Source organism: Salmo trutta, chromosome 1, assembly GCF_901001165.1.
Source record: "Salmo trutta chromosome 1, fSalTru1.1, whole genome shotgun sequence".
Lineage (NCBI taxonomy): Eukaryota > Metazoa > Chordata > Actinopteri > Salmoniformes > Salmonidae > Salmo > Salmo trutta.
The window spans coordinates 74,461,215-74,486,890 of NC_042957.1; the positions used below are offsets into that span (position 1 = coordinate 74,461,215).

Here is a 25,676-nt window from a genome sequence, read left to right on the forward strand (position 1 = left end):
TGTGTGTGTGCGTGCGTGTGAGTTTTTAGATCAGTTGATTGATAAACATGAGTGCGCAGTGACGCCTGTTCAAACAAGTGTGTTAGATCGTTAGATTGATGGCGATTTGTTTTTGTCACGAATATCTTCGTCTTCAGACGATATAACGAAATCATCGTTGGAAAAGGTAGACCAATACGCAGCAGAGTCGATAGAGTTCATCTTGAACATTTAATGAAATTCAACACGAATACAAAAACAACAAACAAGAAAACGAACGATACACTGACAGTCTGCAAAGCAAAGCTCAACACAGCACAATCACCCACAACATCAAACACAAACACACCCTCATATATGGGACTCTCAATCAAAGGCAGATAGACAACACCTGCCTTCAACTGAGAGTCCCAACCCCAATTAACCAGACATAGAAACAGACATACTAGACTAGACATAGAATACCAGAACACCAAACAGTACCCAAAAACACCGGAATACTTAAACCAAATGCCCTTTAACAAAAACACACCACCCCGAACCACATAAAACAAATACCCTCTGTCACGTCCTGACCAAACTACAATACTAATTAACCCTATACTGGCCAGGACGTGACAGTTTTGTTTTCCCCTTACTTTTTGCCACCCACACACACACACCTGCATACACACACAGCCGCCTGCCCGTCTCTACCAACTACTCTATGTAACCATGGGTTCTCCTTCTGAAAATAATCTGAAGTACAACCTCTTCCTGGTCCTAATACTTATAATATGATGGTTATTATGTGCTAAAAGAGCAAGGACTTTCTTGTTACTAAAGCCAATTCTAGTCATCTAACTCAGGCATTTCAACAGTGGCGTGCACAGCAACAGGCAACAAGGAAGAAATGCAATTAACCAAATCCCCTACGTTAATCTTTAAATATAACTGCAACTTTATTCTCAAAATGTCAACTTTATTCTCAGTGTTGACTTTATACGTTAAATTAAATTGAGAGTTTATTCTCAAAATATTGTCACTTTATTTCCGAAATATTGGCACTTTTTAAAAGTGCTATTGTGCAAAGAAAAATATTAATCTAAGTACCACCACCCCTTGCCATTTTATTTTATTTTTTACTTCACTTGGCCCTAATACTCTTCCGTATGAAATACACCTTTTTTGGTTCACAGGCTGAATAAACGTAAGCTCACCAAGAAATGCTGTGAGGCACTGGCTTCTGTTCTCAAATCAAACTCATGCTGTCTGAGAGTGCTGGACATGAGTGGCAATAAACTCCAGGATTCAGGAGTGAAGCTGCTCTCTGCTGGACTGGAGGATCCACACTGTAAACTGGAGACATTGAAGTGAGTGACTTTGTGACTGTCTCCACTGCAAAGGAAAGTGGATGTTGTAAATATAAAGATGTGCATTCTTCATGTTAAAATGTAGTTATAGATTTGTGTGGATTACTTAGCCGTATCCTCTCTTCCCAGGTTGAATGATTGTAACCTCACTGTGAAATCCTGTGAGGTGCTGGCTTCAACTCTCAGCTCAAAGCCAGAGCTGGATCAGAGCTGGATCTGAGCAACAATGACCTGAAGGATTCAGGAGTGGAGCTACTCTCCACTGAACTGGGGGATCCACACTGTAAACTGGAGAATTTGAGGTTTTGAATTTGAGACTATTTTTTTAATTTTACCTTTATTTAACTAGGCAAGTCAATAAAGAATTTTTTTTTATTTACAATGACGGCCTACCCCGGTGACGCTGGGTCAATTGTGCGCCACCCTATGGGACTCCCAATCACAGCTGAATGTGATGCAGCCTGGATTTGAAACAGGGACTGTAGTGATGTCTTTTGCACTGAGATGCAGTGCCTTAGTCCACTGCACCACTCGGGAGCCCACTATTGTGGTGGTTAATTTCTTTACTATCAAATGAGGAGAGACAAACTTATCACACAAGTCAGAGTTCTACTTAAACTAAATCTTTATTCACTTATTAATAAGGAAAGCATGTCACACCACACACAAGTTAATGATGTGAGTGCTCTGCAATAACGAAGGCTGGCCGACGAACCACACTTAGATGATTCATCAAGAGCCTCTAGACAAACGATACAAATAACTTTTATAGCAAAGATACACCCCCTTAGTCTACATGACAAACAACAGATGTGTGGAATGGGTCACAAGGTTAAGATTCGTATGAAAGATACTAATAATTCACAGCAGACAGTATCTGCTGTAAAGACTGTTCTCCTTGTGTAGAAACCAGGGTCCAGTCCCCAAAACAAGGTTCCTCTCATAATTATCCATACTGGAGCCATCTCTACCCTGGTACCTCCCAGCACACAAGCACCATCTCATGCTATGGAATGCGGTCTTGTTAGGTTTATCACCTAAGGTATCGTAAATCTTCTGTCAGCATTACGCCCCAGAGGCCCACTTTCATTACACAAAGACAGAATAGAGTTCTAAGAACCCCCTGTTCTGTTGCATAAAACAACCATTTGATGTAATAACAGTATTTATAACATAATCTTGTAATTTCTCCACGATACTATCCCTCATGGAGGTGACTCCGTCGGATGTTGTTATTATGAAGAAGGAAATTACTATTTAATGTTGTTTATAGCATCATTACCTAGGTTTCCATCCTTATCTTGGTTTCCATCCTTATCTAGGTTTCCATCCTTATCCAGGTTTCCATCATTATCTAGGTTTCCATCATTATGTAGGTTTCCATCATTATCTAGGTTTCCATCATTATCTAGGTTTCCATCCTTAACTAGGTTTCCATCCTTATCTAGGGTTCCATCCTTATCTAAGATTCCATCTTTATCTTGGTTTCCATCCTTAACTAGGTTTCCATCCTTATCTAGGGTTCCATCCTTATCTAAGATTCCATCTTTATCTTGGTTTCCATCCTTAACTAGGTTTCCATCATTAGCTAGGTTTCTATCATTAGTTAGGTTTCCATTCAGTTTTTCAACAGATTTTCATGTGAATATTCAAAAATCTGCATAAATAAAATATAAACATTTTCCCACCAGAGATGTTTCCATCAAATTGACTTGTTACAGATAAAAGGCTATGCGTGATGGTTTCCATCACATTTTCAACTCTACTGAGTTGAAAATGTTGTTATATAGCGAATGTGCCCACTCTGGTATTGGCACATATACCAGAGTGGTAGCCAACAGCAGATACAGTGTGGACATATAGCCTACGTGATGAGATTATTATGGAAAAAAGAGAGGTATTATGTTAATTTGTTCAGCATCGATCATTATGTCATCAGAATAAGACCCTCAATATTTATTGGAAATGAGCATCAAGCACCACCCTGGGAAGTTCATCATAACTTATTTTATCTGTAGCCTAATAAACTGCATGCTTTCCCGAGTCGAAGTGGGAGGACCCCACAACATATCATCGTGTGACTCCAAATTTGCTTCAATATGATGGTTATTATATCAATATTTGCTGATAAACGCATTTCCACCGCCATTTCTCGCATAATACATTTTACAGACAGAATATTTTTTTCTTCGTTTTTTTATCCCTTCTTTGTGATATCCAGTTGGTAGTTAGTCTTGTCCCATCGCTGCAACTCCAGAGTCCGAAACACAACCCCGCCAAGTCGTACTGTTTATTGACACACTGCTCGCTTAACCCAGAAGCCAGCCGCACCAATGGTACTTACCATCACACCATCGCTCTCTGTAGCCGATGTGAGTAAGACCTTTAAACAGGTCAACATTCATAAGGCCGCAGAGCCAGACGGATTACCAGGACGTGTACTCTGAGCATGCGCTGACCAACTGGCAAGTGTCTTCACTTGCCACTTGCCACTCTCCCTGTCCGAGTCTGTAATACCAACATGTTTCAAGTAGACCACCAAAGTCCCTGTGCCCAAGAACACTAACGTAATCTGCCTAAATGACTACCGACCCGTAGCACTCACGTTTGTAGCCATGAAGTGCTTTGAAAGGCTGGTAATGGCTCACATCAACACCATTATCCCAGAAACCCTAGACCCACTCCAATTTGCATACCGCCCTAACAGATCCACAGATGATGCAATCTCTATTGCACTCCACACTGCCCTTTCCCACCTGGACAAAAGGAACACCTATGTGAGAATGCTATTCATTGACTACAGCTCAGCGTTCAACACCACAGTGCCCTCAAAGCTCATCAATAAGCTAAGGACCCTTGGACGAAACACCTCCCTCTGCAACTGGATCCTGGACTTCCTGACGGACCGCCCCCAGGTGGTAAGGGTAGGTAACAACACATCCGCCACACTGATCCTCAACAAGGGTGCCCCTCAGGGGTGCGTGCTCAGCACCCTCCTGTACTCCCTGTTCACTCATGACTGCATGGCCAGGCACGACTCCAACACCATCATTAAGTTTGCCGATGACACAACAGTGGTAGGCCTGATCACTGACAACGATGAGACAGCCTAAAGGGAGGAGGTCAGAGACCTGGCCGTGTGGTGCCAGGTTAACAACAGCTCCCTCAACGTGATCAAGACAAAGGAGATGATTGTGGACTACAGGAAATGGAGGACCGAGAACGCCACCATTCCATATCACCAACAAACTATCATGGTCCAAACACATCAAGACAGTCGTGAAGAGGGCACGACAAAGCCTATTCCCCCTCAGGAGACTGAAAAGATTCGGCATAGGTCCTCAAATCCTCAAAAAGTTCTACAGCTGCTCAATTGAGAGGATCCTGACTGGTTGCATCACTGCCTGGTATGGCAACTGCTTGGCCTCCGACTGCAATACACTACAGAGGTTAGTGCGTACGGCCCAGTACATCACTAGGGCCAAGCTTCCTGCCATCCAGGACCTCTATACCAGGCGGTGTCAAAGGAAGGCCCTAAACATTTTCAAAGACTCCAGCTAACCTTGTCATGGATTGCTCTCTGCTACTGCACGGCAAGCGGTACCCGAGCACCAAGTCTAGGTTCAAAAGGCTTCTTAACAGCTTCTACCCCCAAGCCATAAGACTCCTGAGCAGCTAATCAAATGGCTACCCGGACTATTTGCATTGCCCCCCCTCCCCCCCTCTTTTACGATGCTGCTTCTACTGTTTATTATCTATGCATAGTCACTTTAACTCTAAATACATGTACATATTACCTAAATTACCTGGACTAAACGGTGCCCCCGCACATTGATTGACTCTGTACCGGTACCCCCTATATAACCCTCACTACTGTTATTTTACTACTGCTCATTAATTATTTATAACTTTTATTTTTTATTTTTAACTTCAGAATTTTTTGTGAGGCGGTTATGCACTCTGAAAGCAGTTTTAATCCAGATGGTTGGCAGTGACTTTACTTTTGTGCTGGCAGATGTTTGGAATAAACACGTCATGGGTGTTGCAGTAGGGCTACGAGAAGAGTTTGGGAAGCACCTGTCCCTGTAACAGTAACTGTGAGAAGTTGGACGTTGAAACATTCTTGTTGGACCTGAAAAGACCACCAAGAAAGAAAACATGAACAATTTGAAAAGGGAGTCAATTGGGGACACCAGGTGGAAGTGTGCACAACAAAGAAACTCCTCCTCCCAATATAACAGGCTCTACAAGGGTTTAAAATGAGTCTCTCTGGGGAGAAAGAGGGGGAGAGAACCCTCTAGAATGAGTCTCTCTGGGGAGAAAGAAGAGGGGGAGGCCCTCCTAGTATCTGTGAAAAGACAGAAGAAGAAGCTACTGCTTCTGGAATGAGTTTGTCACTGAGCGAGGGAGCGCTGTCCTGTAAAAGGAGTTGTCCTACAGAACAGGACACTGACAGTGAAGTTAAGACATAAGATCATCAAATGGGTGTGAAGGAGCTGAGAGTTTGTAACAACTGTCGAACAAGCCAGTATTGTTGTGATTGGTCTTTATTTCATGCAATAGATCAAGTGAATCAGACATTTTGTTGGACACATTTACTGTATCACTAACCTATTCCTAGCTGTTATGTGCATTTAGACTGATGACAATTGTAAATATGGTTGGGGAGTAACGGATAACAAAAAACCTGTATCTGTAACCCGTTACTTTACCGGCAAAAATATTGTAATCAGACTACAGATACTTTTGAAAAACTAGATGATTACTTTGAGGATTACTTTTAAATTCAGAAAGGGGTGTTTGCGAAAAAAAAATCTTTGACACTTCTCTGTTTTCTCAGAGGGCCAAGTTTAAATTTGTTCGACGTGTCATAGATCCATCCCTATGATGACACACCAATTTGTTTGATGGATCCTGGGGAAAGAGCAGGAATAGGCTTTTGTAGGCTACAATCCAAGCTATGTCTTCCAATGGTGCGACTGCTGTCGGCATCCAAAGATTATCCAACTTGAATAAACGCTTAGAGGTAAGGATAACAGCAGTGGTGTAGTCTACGGCAATACGGATATTACTTATTATTGATATCTATATAGCGCATTGATGTGAATCACACTGCTGTTCTCTCATTTAGCTATTTGCGCTTCACGGATTGTGGTTGTTGTGGATGGCTGTTCACAAATCTAAATGTGTATTTGAACTCAATAATGGTTGAATTCAAGAAGTTTAATCTGCCTACCAATCATTGTTTTTGAAACCAGTGATCAGCCAGTGAAAATTGTGCTCTTGCAACAGCTGCATAGTGCGGGTCCCAGTCTATGGAATAAAAGTGGGTATTTTATTGGTCATCTAATTAATGCTAATTTAAAAAACGAATTCACTGTTGATAGACTTAGAGGCAATATGTAGTTGCTACTGCCACGCCTGCCCCCGCTCCACCTCCCCCTCCCTGGTGCTCAAAGGCGCCAGGATCCCCAGCATTGCTCACTCCTGCCACCATCATTACGCACACCTGCCTTCCCCCAGTCACACGCATCAGCGATTATCATACTCACCTGGACTCAATCACCTCTGTCATTACTTCCCCTATATCTGTCTGTTTTCCCGTTCTGTTCCCCGCTTCAGCATTAATGTTCACATGTCTTTGTATACCCGTGTGCTGACGCTGTTCCTGTCACCTGTCTGTTCTTCATTAAATGTTCAACTCCCCATACCTGCTTCTCATCTCCAGCGTCGGTCCTTACAGCTGCATCCATTTTTGCACTTATAAATTCTCTCTATATATATGCTCGCGAAGGCTATAGGTCTCGCTGTAGCTCCCTGTTGCTGCACCTGGCACAGCACAGCACCTAAGCCGTTGCTGGACGCATCCACCGAGAGTAGAAAGGGTTTGTTGAAGTTGGGGTGGGCCAACAAAACCTGGTCCAGTAAGGCTTGCTTTAGCTGGAATAAGGCCTGTCTGCATTCTGTTGTCCAGTCGGCAGCCATCAACTTCCTGACAGGTGAGCGTCGCTTCTTTTTCCAGCGTGGAGCCTTGTGTCCAGTAGTCAATCCAAAGAGAGGCTTTGCGATGGTCGAGCAACCTTCAATGAACTGTTGATAATACACCACCATCCCAAGGAATGACCTCAATATCTTCTGAGATGGAATGTCAGTGCCATCTTCCATCAGATCAGCTTCTGTTTCTCCTGTAATGGCCCTCACCTTCTCAGGGTCTGTAGCTACACCATCTGCACTAATGATATGCCCCATAAACTTCACAGACCTCTGCAGAAAGTTACACTTTTTTGGCGCCAACTTCAGGTTGTGAGCCTTGAGACGCTCAAAAACCATTTCCAGGCGCTGTATAGCCAGATCTTCAGTGGGCGCATAGACCTAGACATCGTCAAGGTAACACAGCAGGCTAAGAAAGTTCTGATCCCCAAAGATGTTTAGCATCATCCTCATAAAGGTTGCAGGACTATTACATAACCTCTGTGGCATACGATTGTATTCGTACAATCCAAATGGCGAAGTAAAAGCTGTGAATCTCCGGTCATCCTCATGCACTTCCACATTGTAGTAGCCAGAGGTAAGGTCCATGGTCGAGAAAAAGGCATTTCCACCTAAAGCAGCCAGCGCGTCAGCCTGGTGAGGGAGTGGGTGTGCGTCTTTGATGGTGCGAGCATTGAGCAAACGAAAATCAGTTCAGAGTCTCAGGTCTCCAGACTTCTTCCATACAAGGACAAGGGGAGAGGTGAACTCACTACTAGACTTCCTTATGATTTCACGTTCTTCCATCTCATTCGATGCTTGCTTGAGCTTCTCATAATGATTTGGTGAAAGGCGTCGGTAGGGCATCCGAAAGGGTTTCTCATCACTCAGTTGAATGCGGTGAAGATATCCAGAAGCTTTTCCACAATCCAACTTGTGCCTGGAAAAAAATGGACTGGTACTCAGCTATGAGCTTGATGAGTTTCTTCTTACCAGCAGGAGACACTTGACAGGAGTCGACATCAATATCAGTCAAACCTAAGTCACGTAAGACCTCAGGACTGCTTGAACTGTCAGGTCCGTCAGTATGTTGAAGTTGGCTGGGACCGTCATCAGTCAGAGTCAAGTCATCTTGGCAGTCAGTGAGTATATCAGCCGTTCTCTGCACTTGCTGCTGAAAAGCTGCTGATGAATCATCATTCATACATGAAGAGTCAAAGTCCTCTAGAGCCATGCAAGGAAAGACATCGGCTAGAGTGGCGTTTCGTCTCAATGTCACTGTCTTCTGAGAAGGGTTTATCACTCTAACAGGGAGCCACCCATCCCCCTGCAATAGAGCTACAGTCCTCCCTACCAGGATTGACCTTGGTGTTGACCTTGACCTGCTGGGCTCAATGAGAACAGCACTGCTCGCTGATAGATTCGGAGTGTTTCGTAGTCTGCCCCAGACTTAAGTGCACCTGCATAGGCTCTAGAGTCACAGCACCTTTTAGTCTCACAGTTCCAACTTTGTCAGGTACTTCACTGTCTCTCCATCTCTCCACATTAGCCATCATGTTGATTAGCTTGCTCTCCTCACCCCCGTCACACACAGGAGTATAAACCCTCTTCCAGAGATCTCCATTAGTCTTCAGGTGGCGAATCAAGTGCTTTAGGAGATTGCTGCCCAAGATGAGGTCATCACTCTGGCCTTCAACCACCAGTGTAGTCACGGCAACTCTACAGCCGTACACCTCCATCTCCAGCTCACATACTCCCAAAGGCCTCGTCTTCAACCCACCACAACCAACCAAGACTACCTCTGTAGGACTCAATGATGGACTTTTCAACAATCCTGCATGCAACAGTTCAGGTAAGACCCTAGAGCTCAAGGTACAAGCCATGGACCCACTGTCAAGCATAGCTCTCACTTCCACTTCTCCTCCTATTAACACCTTGGCATAGAATAAATCATCATATGGGGAAAGTCTCTGTGTGTTCTCCATTATGATACTCTTCTCAGTCTCCATTTCGTCACAAACACTTTTATATACAGACTCCAAATCAACAGCTCTCACCGATGGGGACTCTACAAAAGGCCCAACACTCTCCCCTTCTACATGCAGGCCTACTAGTTTCCCGGGAGCTGAGCAGTGACTACTGTAGGGACTCCACCAGCTGTGCTCAGCGCTGCGGCCTTGGGGCACTGAGAGCGTGCGTGGCCAGCTACATGACAAAGAAAGCAGAGGTGATTGGCCCTGCAGTGAAAGTGAGTATCATGTCCAGCATCCCCACACACGTTACATGGCCCATTAGACTTCAATTTGCTCCTATTCCCTTTTTGGAACTTACGGTCAGACTGTTGTGGCCTCTGCTCCAGCACACGCTCCAGCATTGCAAGGATACGTTTCATCGGCTCAGCTGAGCCCTGAATACTCTGGGCTGGGGAAGGCAACACATTAGGTACTTCCATGTGGGGCCTCACAGCAGGCATGGTGATTGGCATGACAGCACCAACTTCCTGCTTCATTGTTGCGATGGCTGGGGTCACCTTAGATAAGTGAGAGTACCTCCGCTCCCTCCTGTATTCATCCAACCTCTCATGAACATCTGCAGCGGTCCACTGCTGTAATGGCTTGCACTTAAAGATAAGCGACAGTTCAGCTTTAGGGCATTGTCTGATGAACATGACTGTGAGCTCACGAGATGGGTTTCAACACTTTTTTTCTGTCTCTTTAGACAATCTTCAGCAACCTCCATAGCCCTGTTCAGTCTGAGCCAATAGTCGAATGGTTGTTCATCAGTCAGAGGTAATGTGGCGTAAAAGTCAGCGAGGGGCATGCTTGAAAAAGCAGTGTCACTAAAATGTTGTTTCAGTATGTCAAAGATGGGACTCGGGCCTTTAGATAAATCAACGGAGGTATTGCTGCATATGCCCACTTTAACATCGCGGGCCCTTCCCATAAGCCTACCCATAACCTCATCTGCTTGGTCCACCACAGATACGCCCCTCTTACGCATGTAAACCATGACCATATCCTCCCACTCATGCACTGTGCACTTTTCAGAGCCATCCCCCCGGAAGTACACCGATTCCCTGATATCAGACTTCAATACCAGGTTCAGGCCTGACACATCCATACCCCTAGAGCTGCATGCATTCCCCATAACATTGTCCCCGACATGTCCAACAATTGCCTTTGACTACAAACAGGAGGCAATGTTCTCCCCAATGGAATGACCAATCTGCTGTACTATGTCTGCTATGAAATCCATGGAGACCTCCCCACTCCCTGTATTTGGCAAAACTCTTTCATACACATCCTTGGGCGTTTCCATGGGTAAACTATCATCAAAACTCCCCAAACCCTCCAGTGTAGGCATAGGTGTAGAAGCAACTGGAATTTTGGCTGAACCCCTACCAACAGATGGTGACAGATGAAATGTCAGGAAACCCCTACCTCCCCAACACCTTCCATCTTAACAATGGGAAATCAACACATTAATACAAATGAAAATGGAAAAAATATATATATATATGTTATACCTCAAGTCCAAATCTAACCTATATCATGTACACTGGTAAAACTCACCCTACTTATATCAGATATACGTTAGAATTGCAAATAAACAAGTAACACAAAAGTTATATCGTTATCCGTGAAGAGAAAGTCTCAACCAGAGAAATCATCCATTTCGATAGTAAAACGTTGCAGTAGCGCCCTCTTGTGGCGAAATGCGATATTGCCATAAACTGCAACAGCAACGTCTTATCTGATTCTTCAACGGCAACCACGGCGAAGTTCTGAGATGGAAATCCAGCGAAAGATGATCCGATCCAGAAGAACGGTCACGGCACCACTGTAACAGTACTCTTCTTGCGTTGTGTACAATCAATCATCGACACGAACTCCAACTTGTAACACCAGTCATGGATCTTTATTCTGATAGGAACAGCACAAAATTGCACGTCATGCAATGCACGGCTCACCATCCAACTCTGCACTCACGCACTGTACAACATATACAACCCCCCCACCAGACACAGTAAGTTGCTAGCTGGTATTAGCTGGAATTCTCTACAACAAAATGCACAACCAATATTCACCAAAAACCGCTGCATCTTATGTGTGATGTTCGAATAACATTTACAAACAAATTGATATAAATTGTACATTTAAATCATCACTTGGGAGTATAAAAATCACTTTTGACGTACAGTGCTTTGCAACCAACAATTTACCGCGGGTTTGGTGCTTGTTCACTGGGACGATTCTAACTGAAACATCCTCCCTCATAAGCAACTACGCAAACCAGCCAATAAGATGCCATGTTGAGTAGGTGAAGGCAAGACAAAACTAAAACCAAAAACCCCATTGGCTTAACAATAAAGTGGCAAGGGGAATCACCAATATAATCCTGTTACAAATGCACAAGGTCCTCTACTCTGACAATTAATCCACACATAAAACGGTCAACCGAATCCACCCACTTGTGGCTGTGTTCGAGGACACAGACTGGGGGAGCCCGCCTTGCCCATCTTGCTGATCTGTTCGCAAACTGAACAATGAAGAAGATCAAACTCAGGGGGAGGAAATGTGAAGATGAAGAAGTAGGTTGTTTCCACCAGTATGACACCTAACGTTTTACAGGTGATGTTGACAGAGCTCCTATGGTGAAAATAGTAAGCTTGCATTTATCCAAACTCAACAGTGAGTTCAACTCCTACTTCCCTGACATTGAAAACAAGTCTGCTAAACTTAACCACATTTTTGTCAAATTTAAACCTAATCTAGGAATCACGCCGGTCGCACCGCATGAGGGGGTACTTCAGGCAGACTAAAGTGTTTTAGGGGTACAGTACCCAAAAAAAAGATATCACTTGAAATAATGAATTGGGGCACCAGCTCGTTATTCAACAAAATTGGTCAGTTTAGTTGTGTTCATTTCAATTCAATAAAAGGTTCAACATATGACATTAAAATGACACATCGCTACAGATATTTGGACAAGTTCAGGTAGTCCCTGCCCGTTTTGTTCAGTGTCCTTCTCTTTGATGTCTAGTGAATACGACCCCTATATGTCTATGCTGCTGTATGTGGACTTCTTTATTTCCCAGGTTAAATGATTGAAAGCTCCCTGAGAGTCAGTGAAGGAATGGCCTCAGCTCCAAGTCCTTGGTTGTGGGAGTGCTCTGCAGTTAAATGCATCTGGGACAGTTACAAAATGTATTTCAAAGTGCATGAATGTAAATATTCAATGCTTCGACTCGACGATGATGGCTCCTTGAATCTCTCAGTCAATCAGAGAGCCCTGGCGAAGTGGTGCCAGGAAAATAACCTCTCCCTCAACATCAGCAAACGCATCACTGGGGACATACTGTCTGCCCTGCAGGACAACTACAGCACCCGGTGTCAACAATCTCATTGTCTTCCTAGTAACTCTGCTGTACATCTTACCAGACTGATAGCTTTATTTCAGTGTATTAGTGTATTAGATGTCTCTGGATTGTCATGTGTGTTGTACTAATTGCTTGGATTTTTATTGTAGCACCTTGGGTTTTTGAAAAGCGTGTTACAAATCAAATTAAAATATTTTTGTAGTAATGTAGAATTACTTACATTGTATGTAACCCTGTGTTAATCTTTGATATACTGTATATACAAATGAATAATAGTCCAATTAATTTAATATAATAGTATTTCATTTGAATAGTAAAACAAATAATACTAAAGTTGTTTTTCGATACAGATTGCACTATAGAAAAGTAAAGGTAATTTCCGATTGAGCCGACATATTCAGCATTTACCAACAAAAAAAAGTTGTATATATTTCAATAGTTTATGTCCTTACAACTCTGCTGTACGTCTTACCTATATTTTTATTTCAGTGTATTATAGGCCTCTGTAGTCTTTCTACTATTAACTACTTATTGTTTGGATGTGTTTTTATTGTAGCACCTTGGGGTTTAAAACATGTAGAATTTCTTACATTCTATGTAACCCTGTGTGTTAATCTACGGTAAACTGTATTTGATATTTAAATATATGAAGTAAAGCTGTCCTATTGCGTCAATCTGTGATTAATTGAATGACTTGGTTTCTACAGCTATGAATGTTCATACTCACATTATAGGCCTAACTGTGAACTCAATGGCTTTAAAGGGGGCAAGCGGTAACTTAAACTATAGCAAAGCGGTCACGCTGCCACTGTTTTAGTGAACATTTTTAGGGATGGGCTGGAAAAATGTAACCACTATCAAATTAATAGACAGAGTTATGGATACAAGACCTGACCATCCATGATATTAAAATGTAACCATGTTGAGGTAATACATTGTTTGTTTACAATTACATGGTTAACAAACAAGGAAAACCATCTCATATTTTGGGTTCTGATTATTTAGGACAGTTGAACTAAGCTCATGAGGTATTTAAGTTATATTCTTGAAGAATCAATGAGTAAAAATCATACATTTACAAGTCCAAAAAAGTATGTACCAACTGCAGATGGCCCCTTTAAGGTGTTCAACTAAAATGTATTTGACATGGAACAAAATAAATGTCACTACTATAACACTTTTTATAGTTTCAAAATCCTACATCAAGAAACCCATAGAAGCAGCTCGGTCAGGTGGCTATTACTGCCCAAACTTGAATCTAAACAACCTAGAAAATCATTATTATAGAAAGTCACCAAACAATGAAGTAGATGTGAAAACAGGCAGGATGTTTTACTATTAAATACATTTTATTACATAAACAGACAATGCCAGTCTGGCCTTTTCACAGAAAGACAACTGTGAACATCTCATTGTGGGTCTTCTGGTTGGTCAGTAAAGCAGAGACATGCAGTCTCAGCAGCTCCTTACTGCAGAGTGTGTGTTTATGTCTAAAGACTGATATATTGGACAGATACTTCTTTCCCCATCATTAGTCCCCCTCCCATCTCTCCTCCTCCTCTCTCCTCAGCCCCAGTTGTGTTGGTCTTCCTCTGTGGTGGTCAGTATGTCAGTAACCAGGCCGGTGCCAATAGTTTTGTTGCCATCTCTGAGAGTGAACCGTTGACCTTTCTCCAGAATCATAGGCTGGCGCAGCGTGAGGGTCAGAGATGTGTCTTCACCTGGCATCACCATGTCCTGTTAGAGAGAGGAGAAGAGGGTCAGTCTTTCCTCAAAGAAGGTAAAGCACAGCCCTGGACTATGGTGAACACTATTTTAGAATACACAAATCACATCAGGGAAAAAGATTGACCATTTCAAAAGGTGACAGATGGACACATACCTTGTCTCCTGCCAGGTAGACCCTGCAGGCCATGTCCCAGGTGAGTGAGAACATGACTGGCATGAAGTTACTGACAAAGGGCTTGTGTCTGCCTCCCTCCTCCTTACTCAGAACATAGACCTGGGATGAACAGATGTTTTAATGACAGATTCTAAATTCATTCGATTAAATAACACATATCCTAACCTTGGACTACTAGAACAATACACTAGTACATAAACACAATTTACAAATATACCACATACTATACCATAGCTCTTGACAGACGCATTTCATTTGATCAACTACTCCAAATAGTTAAGAGAGTTAAATTTAAAACACTGAATAAAGGGAAATTATTTTAGAAGACTAAATACTGGGAATACTAGACTGCAACACTACGCATACGGTACACCAACAGCTCACACTCCTCTAGGGCTGCTAGCTGATGATACAGACCTGGACTTTATTTATGACGTGATACAGGCCTGGACTTTATTTATGATGTAATACAGGCCTGGACATTATTTATGATGTGATACAGACCTGGACTTTATTTATGATGTGATACACAGACCTGGACTTTATTTATGATGTGATACAGACCTGGACTTTATTTATGATGTGATACAGACCTGGACTTTATTTATGATGTGATACAGACCTGGACTTTATTTATGACGTGATACAGGCCTGGACTTTATTTATGATGTGATACAGGCCTGGACTTTATTTATGATGTGATACAGACCTGGACTTTATTTATGATGTGATACAGGCCTGGACTTTATTTATGATGTGATACAGACCTGGACTTTATTTATGATGTGATACACAGACCTGGACTTTATTTATGATGTGATACAGACCTGGACTTTATTTATGATGTGATACAGACCTGGACTTTATTTATGATGTGATACAGACCTGGACTTTATTTATGATGTGATACAGACCTGGACTTTATTTATGATGTGATACAGACCTGGACTTTATTTATTTATGATACAGACCTGGGCCTGGACTTTATTTATTTATGATACAGACCTGGGCCTGGACTTTATTTATTTATGATACAGACCTGGGCCTGGACTTTATTTATTTATGATACAGACCTGGGCCTGGACTTTATTTATTTATGATACAGACCTGGGCCTGGACTTTCTGGTGAGGCTGGATGGAGCCTGGTTTGCTCATCACCATCCCTCTCCTAATGTCCTCCCTCTTCAGCCCTCGGACCAGAGCCCCCAGGTTATCTCCTGCCTCTGCTCTGTCCAGAGACTGGTGGAACATCTCAATGCCTGGGGAGGAGAGATGGGGAGCGAGGGAAAGAAAGATGGAGAAGGGAGGTGAAGGGAGAACAATTAGACTCAGAATGGTGGTGTGTTTGGAGGATTTGGATGGAGTTGAGGGGTTACCAGAGGGATATTTTGGGTAACTCCATCCAGTAGTCTTATTACTGGGTAATTGGTGCTAGAAGTGCAGTGGAGCAACTGTTGTAGTTGTAACTTGGTGTTAGAGCTAGTTCTGTCACCACTCTGTACTAGGGGTTAGGACTAGTTCTGTCACTACACTGCACTAGGGGTTAGGACTAGTTCTGTCACTACACTGTACTAGGGGTTAGGGCTAGTTCTATATCTACACTGTACTAGGGGTTAGGACTAGTTCTGTCACTACACTGTACTAGGGGTTAGGACTAGTTCTGTCACTACACTGTACTAGGGGTTAGGACTAGTTCTGTCACTACACTGTACTAGGGGTTAGGACTAGTTCTGTCACTACACTGTGCTAGGGGTTAGGACTAGTTCTGTCACTACACTGTGCTAGGGGTTAGGACTAGTTCTGTCACTACACTGCACTAGGGGTTAGGACTAGTTCTGTCACTACACTGTACTAGGGGTTAGGGCTAGTTCTATATCTACACTGTACTAGGGGTTAGGACTAGTTCTGTCACTACACTGTACTAGGGGTTAGGACTAGTTCTGTCACTACACTGTGCTAGGGGTTAGGACCAGTTCTGTCACTACACTGTGCTAGGGGTTAGGACCAGTTCTGTCACTACACTGCACTAGGGGTTAGGACTAGTTCTGTCACTACACTGTACTAGGGGTTAGGGCTAGTTCTATATCTACACTGTACTAGGGGTTAGGACTAGTTCTGTCACTACAATGTACTAGGGGTTAGGACTAGTTCTGTCACTACACTGTACTAGGGGTTAGGGCTAGTTCTGTCACTACACTGCACTAGGGGTTAGGACTAGTTATGTCACTACACTGTACTAGGGGTTAGGACTAGTTCTGTCACTACACTGTACTAGGGGTTAGGACTAGTTCTGTCACTACACTGTACTAGGGGTTAGGGCTAGTTCTATATCTACACTGTACTAGGGGTAGTTCTGTCACTACACTGTACTAGGGCTAGGTCTGTCACTACACTGTACTAGGGGTTAGGACTAGTTCTGTCACTACACTGTACTAGGGGTTAGGACTAGTTCTGTCACTACACTGTACTAGGGGTTAGGGCTAGTTCTGTCACTACACTGTACTAGGGGTTAGGACTAGCTCTGTCACTATACTGTACTAGGGGTTAGGACTAGTTCTGTCACTACACTGTACTAGGGGTAGTTCTGTCACTACACTGTACTAGGGCTAGGTCTGTCACTACACTGTACTAGGGCTAGGTCTGTCACTACACTGTACTAGGGGTTAGGGCTAGTTCTGTCAGTACACTGTACTAGGGGTTAGGGCTAGTTCTGTCACTACACTGTACTAGGGGTTAGGGCTAGTTCTGTCACTACACTGTACTAGGGGTTAGGGCTAGTTCTGTCAGTACACTGTACTAGGGGTTAGGGCTAGTTCTGTCAGTACACTGTACTAGGGGTTAGGGCTAGTTCTGTCACTACACTGTACTAGGGGTTAGGGCTAGTTCTGTCACTACACTGCACTAGGGGTTAGGGCTAGTTCTGTCAGTACACTGTACTAGGGGTTAGGGCTAGTTCTGTCACTACACTGCACTAGGGGTTAGGACTAGTTCTGTCACTACACTGTACTAGGGGTTAGGGCTAGTTCTGTCACTACACTGCACTAGGGGTTAGGACTAGTTCTGTCACTACACTGTACTAGGGGTTAGGGCTAGTTCTGTCACTACACTGTACTAGGGGTTAGGGCTAGTTCTGTCACTACACTGTACTAGGGGATAGGGCTAGTTCTGTCACTACACTGTACTAGGGGTTAGGGCTAGTTCTGTCAGTACTCTGTACTAGGGGTTAGGGCTAGTTCTGTCAGTACTCTGACAATGAACATTCATTAGTGTTAAACTGTACATACAGGAATAATTCTAGTAATATGAACACAGTAATATGAACACAGTTTTACAGCATCTGTTACCGGTGTGCTACAGCTCTACAATTAGAAGAATGAAAGCTCTATGAATGACTAAAAATACAATTGTTTGAACTGAATTGAAAATCAACCTTTCTATAGTGGTGTGGCTCCCCATTCACTTACCAGTGACCACAGACTTGAAGGCACGGTTGTGCCCCACAAACTCACAGTCGTCGCCCTTCTTAATGACGCCCCTCTCCAAAGTGCCAGTCACCACCGTACCCCTGCCTGAAAGAGGGATGAATACACGTTTAATACATCGTTTTTATACTCAGAGGGAGACGTGGTTAGACAACAGCAGACAGAACAGAGACATGAGTACTGACAGCTGACGGGACAAGTACATCATACGTGCATCAATCAAATAAAACGGTGAAACAGAAAGGTACAAAGGAAACTGATACAAGTGCTTCCAAACAGTTACTGTTACTAAGTCACAACGACAGGGAGAGGAGAACGGAATGTTATAGATTCACTGATTATTCCTACACAGATGTACAGGAAACAGGCACGTTGTTCCCATCACAAAACACATGTTGCACAGACAAAACGTCTTTGAAATGATTCCGTTATATCAAGATAGCTCAGTGGCAACGGAAACCGTAGTCAAACACTGGGATGAGCCTGGCAAGGGGGCAGGCTCTGTATGCACGGGACAGTGGGATCCTATCGCAGTGTTTTATCTATTGTCATGTTTTCATTAGGAAACGCCTTCTATCTGAGGTGCACAGTGGAAGAGCTTGAATTTATGCACTACTTCTGAATGATGTCATTTTAAATAGGTAAACAATGAGTCGATGACATAGGGAGGAGAGGAAACCACCTAGTGGCAACACCGCTTTTAAACTAAATGACAAAACGGAGTTTCTTTACAATGTGAGCTAGTTCTCAGTCACCTGGGATCGAGTAGACTCCCTCAATGGGCAGCAGGAAGGGCTTCTCCAGCTCTCTCTTGGGCAGAGGGACGTATTCATCCACTATCTCTAGGAGCTTCAGCACTGCGTTCACCCCCAGGTCAGGCTGTTTGTTCTGGGGAGGTTAGACGAGATGAGACAACAGGTAAGGTTTCACCTAAAAGCTAGCCTCGTAATTACCAGACTGATTACTGCTGCACTGTCTGGAAGGGATGCCGTTTGGGCCGAGAGGTGTTGCACAAAACAAATTCAAAAGTGATTGGATCACCTTCAACCAATCAGAAAAAAGAGGCCACAGTGCTACATTTTTCAGAAGTAACACAAGCACTTGCCATTTCTCAAGAGAAAGGCATATCTAACACCAGAACAAATCAGCTAAATGAGCCAAAAAAGGCAAATAAATATATAAACGTCAACGTGAGGTTAACATAAATACAGTAGCCCAACATCAGCCAGGGGTATATCTAATGAATTCACACCTAATGTCTTTGACAAACGGTAGAGATGATAGAGATGAGGGTACTGCATCAGATTCAATACAGAGACGGTCTTGATACAGTAACCTCAGCCTTCAGTTCTCTCATTTAGATGAGATGTTTTCACACAGAATGGAGCAGCTCTGATAGGGAGCAGAGTTTATTTAGCAGAGTTCAGACTGTCATGTAAAGCTTTATATTTAGCCATCACCTTGGAAATATCATGTTACATGTGGTTGTCTACTGCCTGTCAGCAACAGCGCTACTCGTTTCGTCATGAACTAAACCACTCCCATTGTTCATAAGAGGGAGCTGATTTGTCTAAAGCAACGGTGATAGAAAAGGCGGGGCTCATGCCGTCGCAGCCCTACCAGACTGATAGCCCTGCCAGACTGATAGCCCTGCCAGACTCATAGCCCTGCCAGACTGATAGCCCTGCCAGACTCATAGCCCTGCCAGACTCATAGCCCTGCCAGACTCATAGCCCTGCCAGACTCATAGCCCTGCCAGACTGATAGCCCTGCCAGACTGATAGCCCTGCCAGACTCATAGCCCTGCCAGACTCATAGCCCTGCCAGACTCATAGCCCTGCCAGACTCATAGCCCTGCCAGACTGATAGCCCTACCAGACTGATAGCCCTGCCAGACTCATAGCCCTGCCAGACTCATAGCCCTGCCAGACTCATAGCCCTGCCAGACTCATAGCCCTGCCAGACTGATAGCCCTACCAGACTGATAGCCCTACCAGACTGATAGCCCTGCAGTGTTTAATGTAAGCTCGTGGGGTCAGGCGGATTTGTGAGGCTACCTAAAAGTAACACATTGAAATAAGTCAGTTGACTTTGTTTTAAACATCAATTATTATGAATGTATATATTATTGTACCAACATGGCTGAAGCAACAGTTTGTATTATAAAACGGTAAAATAAAATAAAATGGATCAACCTTGCTAGCGAGCTGATAGCCTATCTGAAGTCGTGAGGTTATTCTATCACCGCCACAACCCTACCTCGTACCGTGCACTCACCTCCAGGGCACAGAGGGCCGAGCCGATGACGACGGGCGTGTTCTCACCGTCGTAGCCAAACTCTGTGAGCAGCTCTCTGATCTCCAGCTCAACCAGCTCCAGCATCTCCTTGTCCTCCACCGCATCCGCCTTGTTCACAAACACCACCACGTGCTCCACGCCAATCTGCCGGGCCAGCAGGAGGTGCTCCCTGGTCTGGGGCATCTGTCCGTCTGTCGCCGCCACCACCAGGATGCAGCCGTCCAGCTGAGCCGTGCCTGTGATCATGTTCTACAGGAGAAAGGTCAACATGTCACCCTGTGTGACCTTTCATACTGTCATTCTCTATTTCTTTACCTTTCATACTGAACACTGAGGAAGAGCCTGCTAGTCACCATCTCTCTGTACTGTTTATACCTGCTGTATCCCGTGACTAATCAACGTGGATTTGATCCCTTGCTCCTAACCTCCATTACAATTCTAGTCCCGAAATCACAAAGCGTCTCAGTAGGAGTGGAGATATAGGATCGTTTTAGCTTTTTAAATGACAGACCTGCCAACCACTTCAGCAGGACGGCAGCACCCCCGGCCCCGCAGATAAAAAAAACAAAAAACACTTGTCATTTAGCAGACGCTCTTATCCAGAGCGACTTACTGGCGCAATTAGAGTTAAGTGTCTTGCTCAAGGGCCCAGACAGATTTTTCACCTAGTCACCTCTGGGATTTGAACCAGCGGCCTTTCGGTTACTGGCCCAACGCTCTGTGACACCAACACTGCTGAAATCATAGGCAGATGCACCTTTTGATGCATAATAATGATGTTGGCAGAAGACTGCCTCAGCAGGAATGGTATGCTATAGACTGTTAAAGGTACTTGGTCATTTGCTGCTCTTCAGTAGTGAACTAGAAATACATGTAAATGTGTAATCAGGGCTCTTCCTGATGTAGGCCTAAGGTTGGGTAGAGGGAGGTCCAGAGCGGTATAGTCAACTTCCCCCTCAGGAAGTTGGAGCATTTAGCAATTTTGAAAAACCTGTAACTGCCATTTCCTGAAACGTCTTCAATTATATCAAACAATGTAGCCAACACAGAAGTCTTGTTTGAGCCTAAATTTAAGTGGTCTCAATTACATTTTCAAATGTTTCTCGGTTAAATGTAGGGGTAATGATTATTCTAATTAATAGGTGGATATGTAAACTGTCTTAATTTTGTATGGGGAGAAAATTCAGAATAATTAAATTACTGGATGCACTGTAGTAGTTCCAGCTGACTGTGGTAGTCCCAGCTGACTGTGGTAGTCCCAGCTGACTGTGGTAGTCCCAGCTGACTGTGGTAGTCCCAGCTGACTGTGGTAGTCCCAGCTGACTGTGGTAGTCCCAGCTGACTGTAGTAGTGTACAGTGAGGGGAAATGTATTTGATCTCCTGCTGATTTTGTATGTGTGCAAACCTGGTGGCCAACTACAAGAAACGTCTGACCTCTGTGATTGCCAACAAGGGTTTTGCCACCAAGTACTAAGTCATGTTTTGCAGAGGGGGTCAAATACTTATTTCCCTCATTAAAATGCAAATCATTTTATAACATTGTTGACATGCGTTTTTCAGGATTTTTTTGTTGTTATTCTGTCTCTCACTGTTCAAATAAACCTACCATTAAAATTATAGACTGATCATTTCTTTGTCAGTGGGCAAATGTACAAAATCAGCAGGAGATCAAATACTTTTCCCCCTCACTGTAGCCGTCCAGCTGACTGACCGCAGCCGTCCAGCTGACTGACCGCAGCCGTCCAGCTGACTGACCGCAGCCGTCCAGCTGACTGACCGCAGCCGTCCAGCTGACTGTAGGCAATCTGGAATATAAAACAACTGAACTAGGCCTATATGAGCTGGTTCCAGATCTCCATCCCTGACCTCATCCATCCAGTTAGGTCTGACTACCAGGCTGCCATTCATTCAACATGCCTTGTTGTCATCCCTGACCTCATCCATCCAGTTAGGACTGACTACCAGGCTGCCATTCATTCAACATGCCTTGTTGTCATCCCTGACCTCATCCATCCAGTTAGGACTGACTACCAGGCTGCCATTCATTCACCATGCCTTGTTGTCATCCCTGACCTCATCCATCCAGTTAGGACTGACTACCAGGCTGCCATTCATTCAACATGCCTTGTTGTCATCCCTGACCTCATCCATCCAGTTAGGACTGACTACCAGGCTGCCATTCATTCAACATGCCTTGTTGTCATCCCTGACCTCATCCATCCAGTTAGGACTGACTACCAGGCTGCCATTCATTCAACATGCCTTGTTGTCATCCCTGACCTCATCCATCCAGTTAGGACTGACTACCAGGCTGCCATTCATTCAACATGCCTTGTTGTCATCCCTGACCTCATCCATCCAGTTAGGACTGACTACCAGGCTGCCATTCATTCAACATGCCTTGTCGTCATCCCTGACCTCATCCATCCAGTTAGGACTGACTACCAGGCTGCCATTCATTCAACATGCCTTGTCGTCATCCCTGACCTGACTATTATCACATCATTAGCAGCCTACTGTTGACCTCCAGCTATATGAACAGGACAGATCAACAACTGATTCATTAACATGGGACTACTAATCTCTAACAGTGAAAGACTGTATTAGTGGAACAGCTCTCACGGCCATGTCTGTTTCCATCCACGCAGTGACGAGCACTGAACTACCGCTGCACCGCACGTTTCCTTGCTCGTCAAAGCGCTCGCGCCTACTACGGTGGCGGAGATCAAAGCATCTGTGGGCAAAAAAAAGTGTTCTCACTTCGTTGACTAAACGCTGTAGCTAACTACCTCTATCATAATGAGCCAACTACCAAATAATAGTGGTTATGTGCTTGATTAACACATTCCCTCCCCGTATTCCTCACACATCAGTGGTATCTACAGACCACGTGGAGAGCTGCCATCCAGCTGGAGGGAGCAAATAATACTAAAGCAGAGAGCGAGAGATTTTCTCTCCTCGCCCAGGTCCTCTGATTGGCTCAGCTCCAACATCAGATGGTTGAGTCAAAAACCATCATGTGTTCTGTATATTTTAGGGTCGTTTTTTTAACCGGAGTACTTTGATCTCAAATTGCGTGCATGGTATGCAAAATGCGTGCAGGTTGGCAGGTCTGAAATTACAGTGAATAAGAGGGAGGAACTGATCCTAGATCAGCACTCCTACTGAGACTTTGTGAAAACGGGCCTCAGGGTTATGGATAAGCAACATGCCGAACATCCCTGTGCCGTATACCCATCCAATCCTGTCAGATCTTCTCAAACCCACAGAGGGATTTACCTGACGACTCAAACTGAATTCTTCCACTGTTCTATGTTCGCTACATATTTCAGTCTGAGACTGCCATCATTTTAGTTTGTGGTGACGTCAAAATGATGGGTGTTGTACAAAACAAAAGTCATCAGTGATTGGATCGTCTCTTACCAATCAGAGTATCAAAGCCAATGACGAATTTTCAAAACACCACTTTACCCACGTGTGTTCTGGCTCTGGCCCAACCCATCAGTTTCTGGGACCAATCAGAATGGTTACAATGTGTTTGTGTTCTGGAAATCGTCAGGTAGGTACGCAGATCCAGACTTATTGCGGCAAAAAAACTCTTGTCCGTGGACGTAGCGTGGCATTTGGCCGGAGCAAGGAGTTTGGGTAGCCAGGCAACAGAGAGGTATGGGTTTGGGGTGGATTTTAGAATGGGAATAACATGTGTTCAGGTGCTTGTATTACCTTGACGTAGTCAGCATGGCCAGGGCAGTCTGTGTGTGCATAGTGTCTGTTGGCTGTGGTGTACTCTACATGGGATGCATTGATGGTGATGCCCCTGGCCTTCTCCTCAGGGGCATTGTCAATGTCCTCATACTTCTTATAGCGGGCGCCTCCAGCCTCAGCCAGCACTGGGAACCACAAAGGCTCAATTAGAAACATACAATAGCATCATATATAGAGAACACACAGCATCTGACAGAACATTGTTATTTTGCTGGCAGATGCTTTGATTGGTCAACAGTCCACAGTAACTCAGTGGGTTTCAAGCACACTTGTTATGTTTAGTTTGAATTCAATAATACAGATGTAAAATGAGAAAAATAAAAGGTGACATCAGTTACCTTTGGTGATGGCAGCCGTTAGAGTTGTCTTGCCATGGTCAACATGGCCGATCGTGCCAATGTTCACATGGGGCTTGTCTCTGGCATATGTTTTCTTGGCCTTGGCCTCTGCTGCAAAGTTCCGCCGGGTAAATGGCACTGCACACTGGGAGAGAAAAGGGATGAAGAAGAGTGTTTGATGGACAGCAGGGCCAGAAAACACATATGGGCAGGTGATCAGTCAAAAAAAGGCAATCGTGAACCCAGTTTTTGCCACCCAATGCATTACTAAAACCAGCAAACATTAATACCCCCTAGGACTGCGATTTTATATCCCCGATATAAAAGGATGTGTGAATGACTGCATACTCAAAACACTGTCTAGGTACTCACCAGTTTATAGGAGCTGTGCAGGAGCCCCGGTGAGGAAAGCTGAAGCGCTAGAACAGAACGATGACATGTATTTAGTAATCAGGTGGCCCCCGAGACCGTCGACTGTGTCAAGAGAAGTCGCTAGCTAAATATCACAAGGTGTACGTACATACATGGCTTAGGGCCATCTAGCTTCGTCCTGCAACATAAGGGATTATGTTGAGACATTGGGTTTATTATATAAAACTCATAAGACCAATGTCACAACAAAACCCCTTAGCTATGTTGCGGGACGAAGCTAGGCCATGCATAATGTGTATAGGCTAGTTATGTTATAACCCGGGCTACTTCAATACACATTACTGTTCCCTGTATGTCATTCTTTCGAAATGCAAATGTTTCTGACGCTAGCTACATCGTTAGAAAACTAATTTCGTTTTTAACTGTATCTGATAGCCCTAAGGTTCCACAACGCAAGAGATAGCTAGTTTAACTAATATTATTTAACGTGACCTTGCTATGCCTGCGGAACGAGTCGAGCGGCTAGCCTGCTACAGCATCCTTGCTCACTAGGGTTCATTCAAACCCCACATACGTTTCGTCGCGATTAAAAAGCAAAACATTATAATGGTAAAAAAAGATCATTAATAATTGAACGCAGTACATTACAATATTGGGCGTGTGGTTGTGAATGCGTTGTATAACTTTAACTAACCAGAGAAACATGCACGAAACCCAACGAGCGCCGCCATCTTGGACTGACAAGCGGATGAAAGTGACGTCATTACATGGTAACCGCTTCTTCTTCTTCTTCTTCTTCTTCTTCTTCTTCTTCTTCTTCTTCTTCTTCTTCTTCT

The 25,676-nt window shown here is 44.0% G+C and overlaps 2 protein-coding genes across 2 annotated transcripts in view; one reads left to right on the forward strand and one right to left on the reverse strand.

Moving 5' to 3' along the window:
• Positions 1-12,557, forward strand: part of LOC115207564 (NLR family CARD domain-containing protein 3) — a 32,243-nt gene extending 19,686 nt beyond the window's left edge. Inside the window, exon 9 of the mRNA XM_029774772.1 lies at positions 12,400-12,557. Within this exon, the coding sequence (XP_029630632.1) occupies positions 12,400-12,412 (13 nt within the window). The 3' untranslated portion in view covers positions 12,413-12,557. The remainder of the gene's footprint in view (positions 1-12,399) is intronic.
• Positions 12,558-13,990: 1,433 nt separating this feature from the next.
• Positions 13,991-25,676, reverse strand: LOC115207604 (elongation factor Tu, mitochondrial). The gene is made up of 10 exons (XM_029774860.1): positions 25,535-25,676; positions 24,841-24,887; positions 24,469-24,613; positions 24,089-24,255; positions 20,344-20,613; positions 18,822-18,954; positions 18,049-18,153; positions 15,692-15,843; positions 14,564-14,683; positions 13,991-14,418 (listed from the first exon to the last, which is right to left on the reverse strand). The coding sequence occupies exons 1-10, from the start codon at positions 25,602-25,604 to the stop codon at positions 14,248-14,250; spliced, it is 1,380 nt and encodes a 459-aa protein (XP_029630720.1). The 5' UTR covers positions 25,605-25,676; the 3' UTR covers positions 13,991-14,247.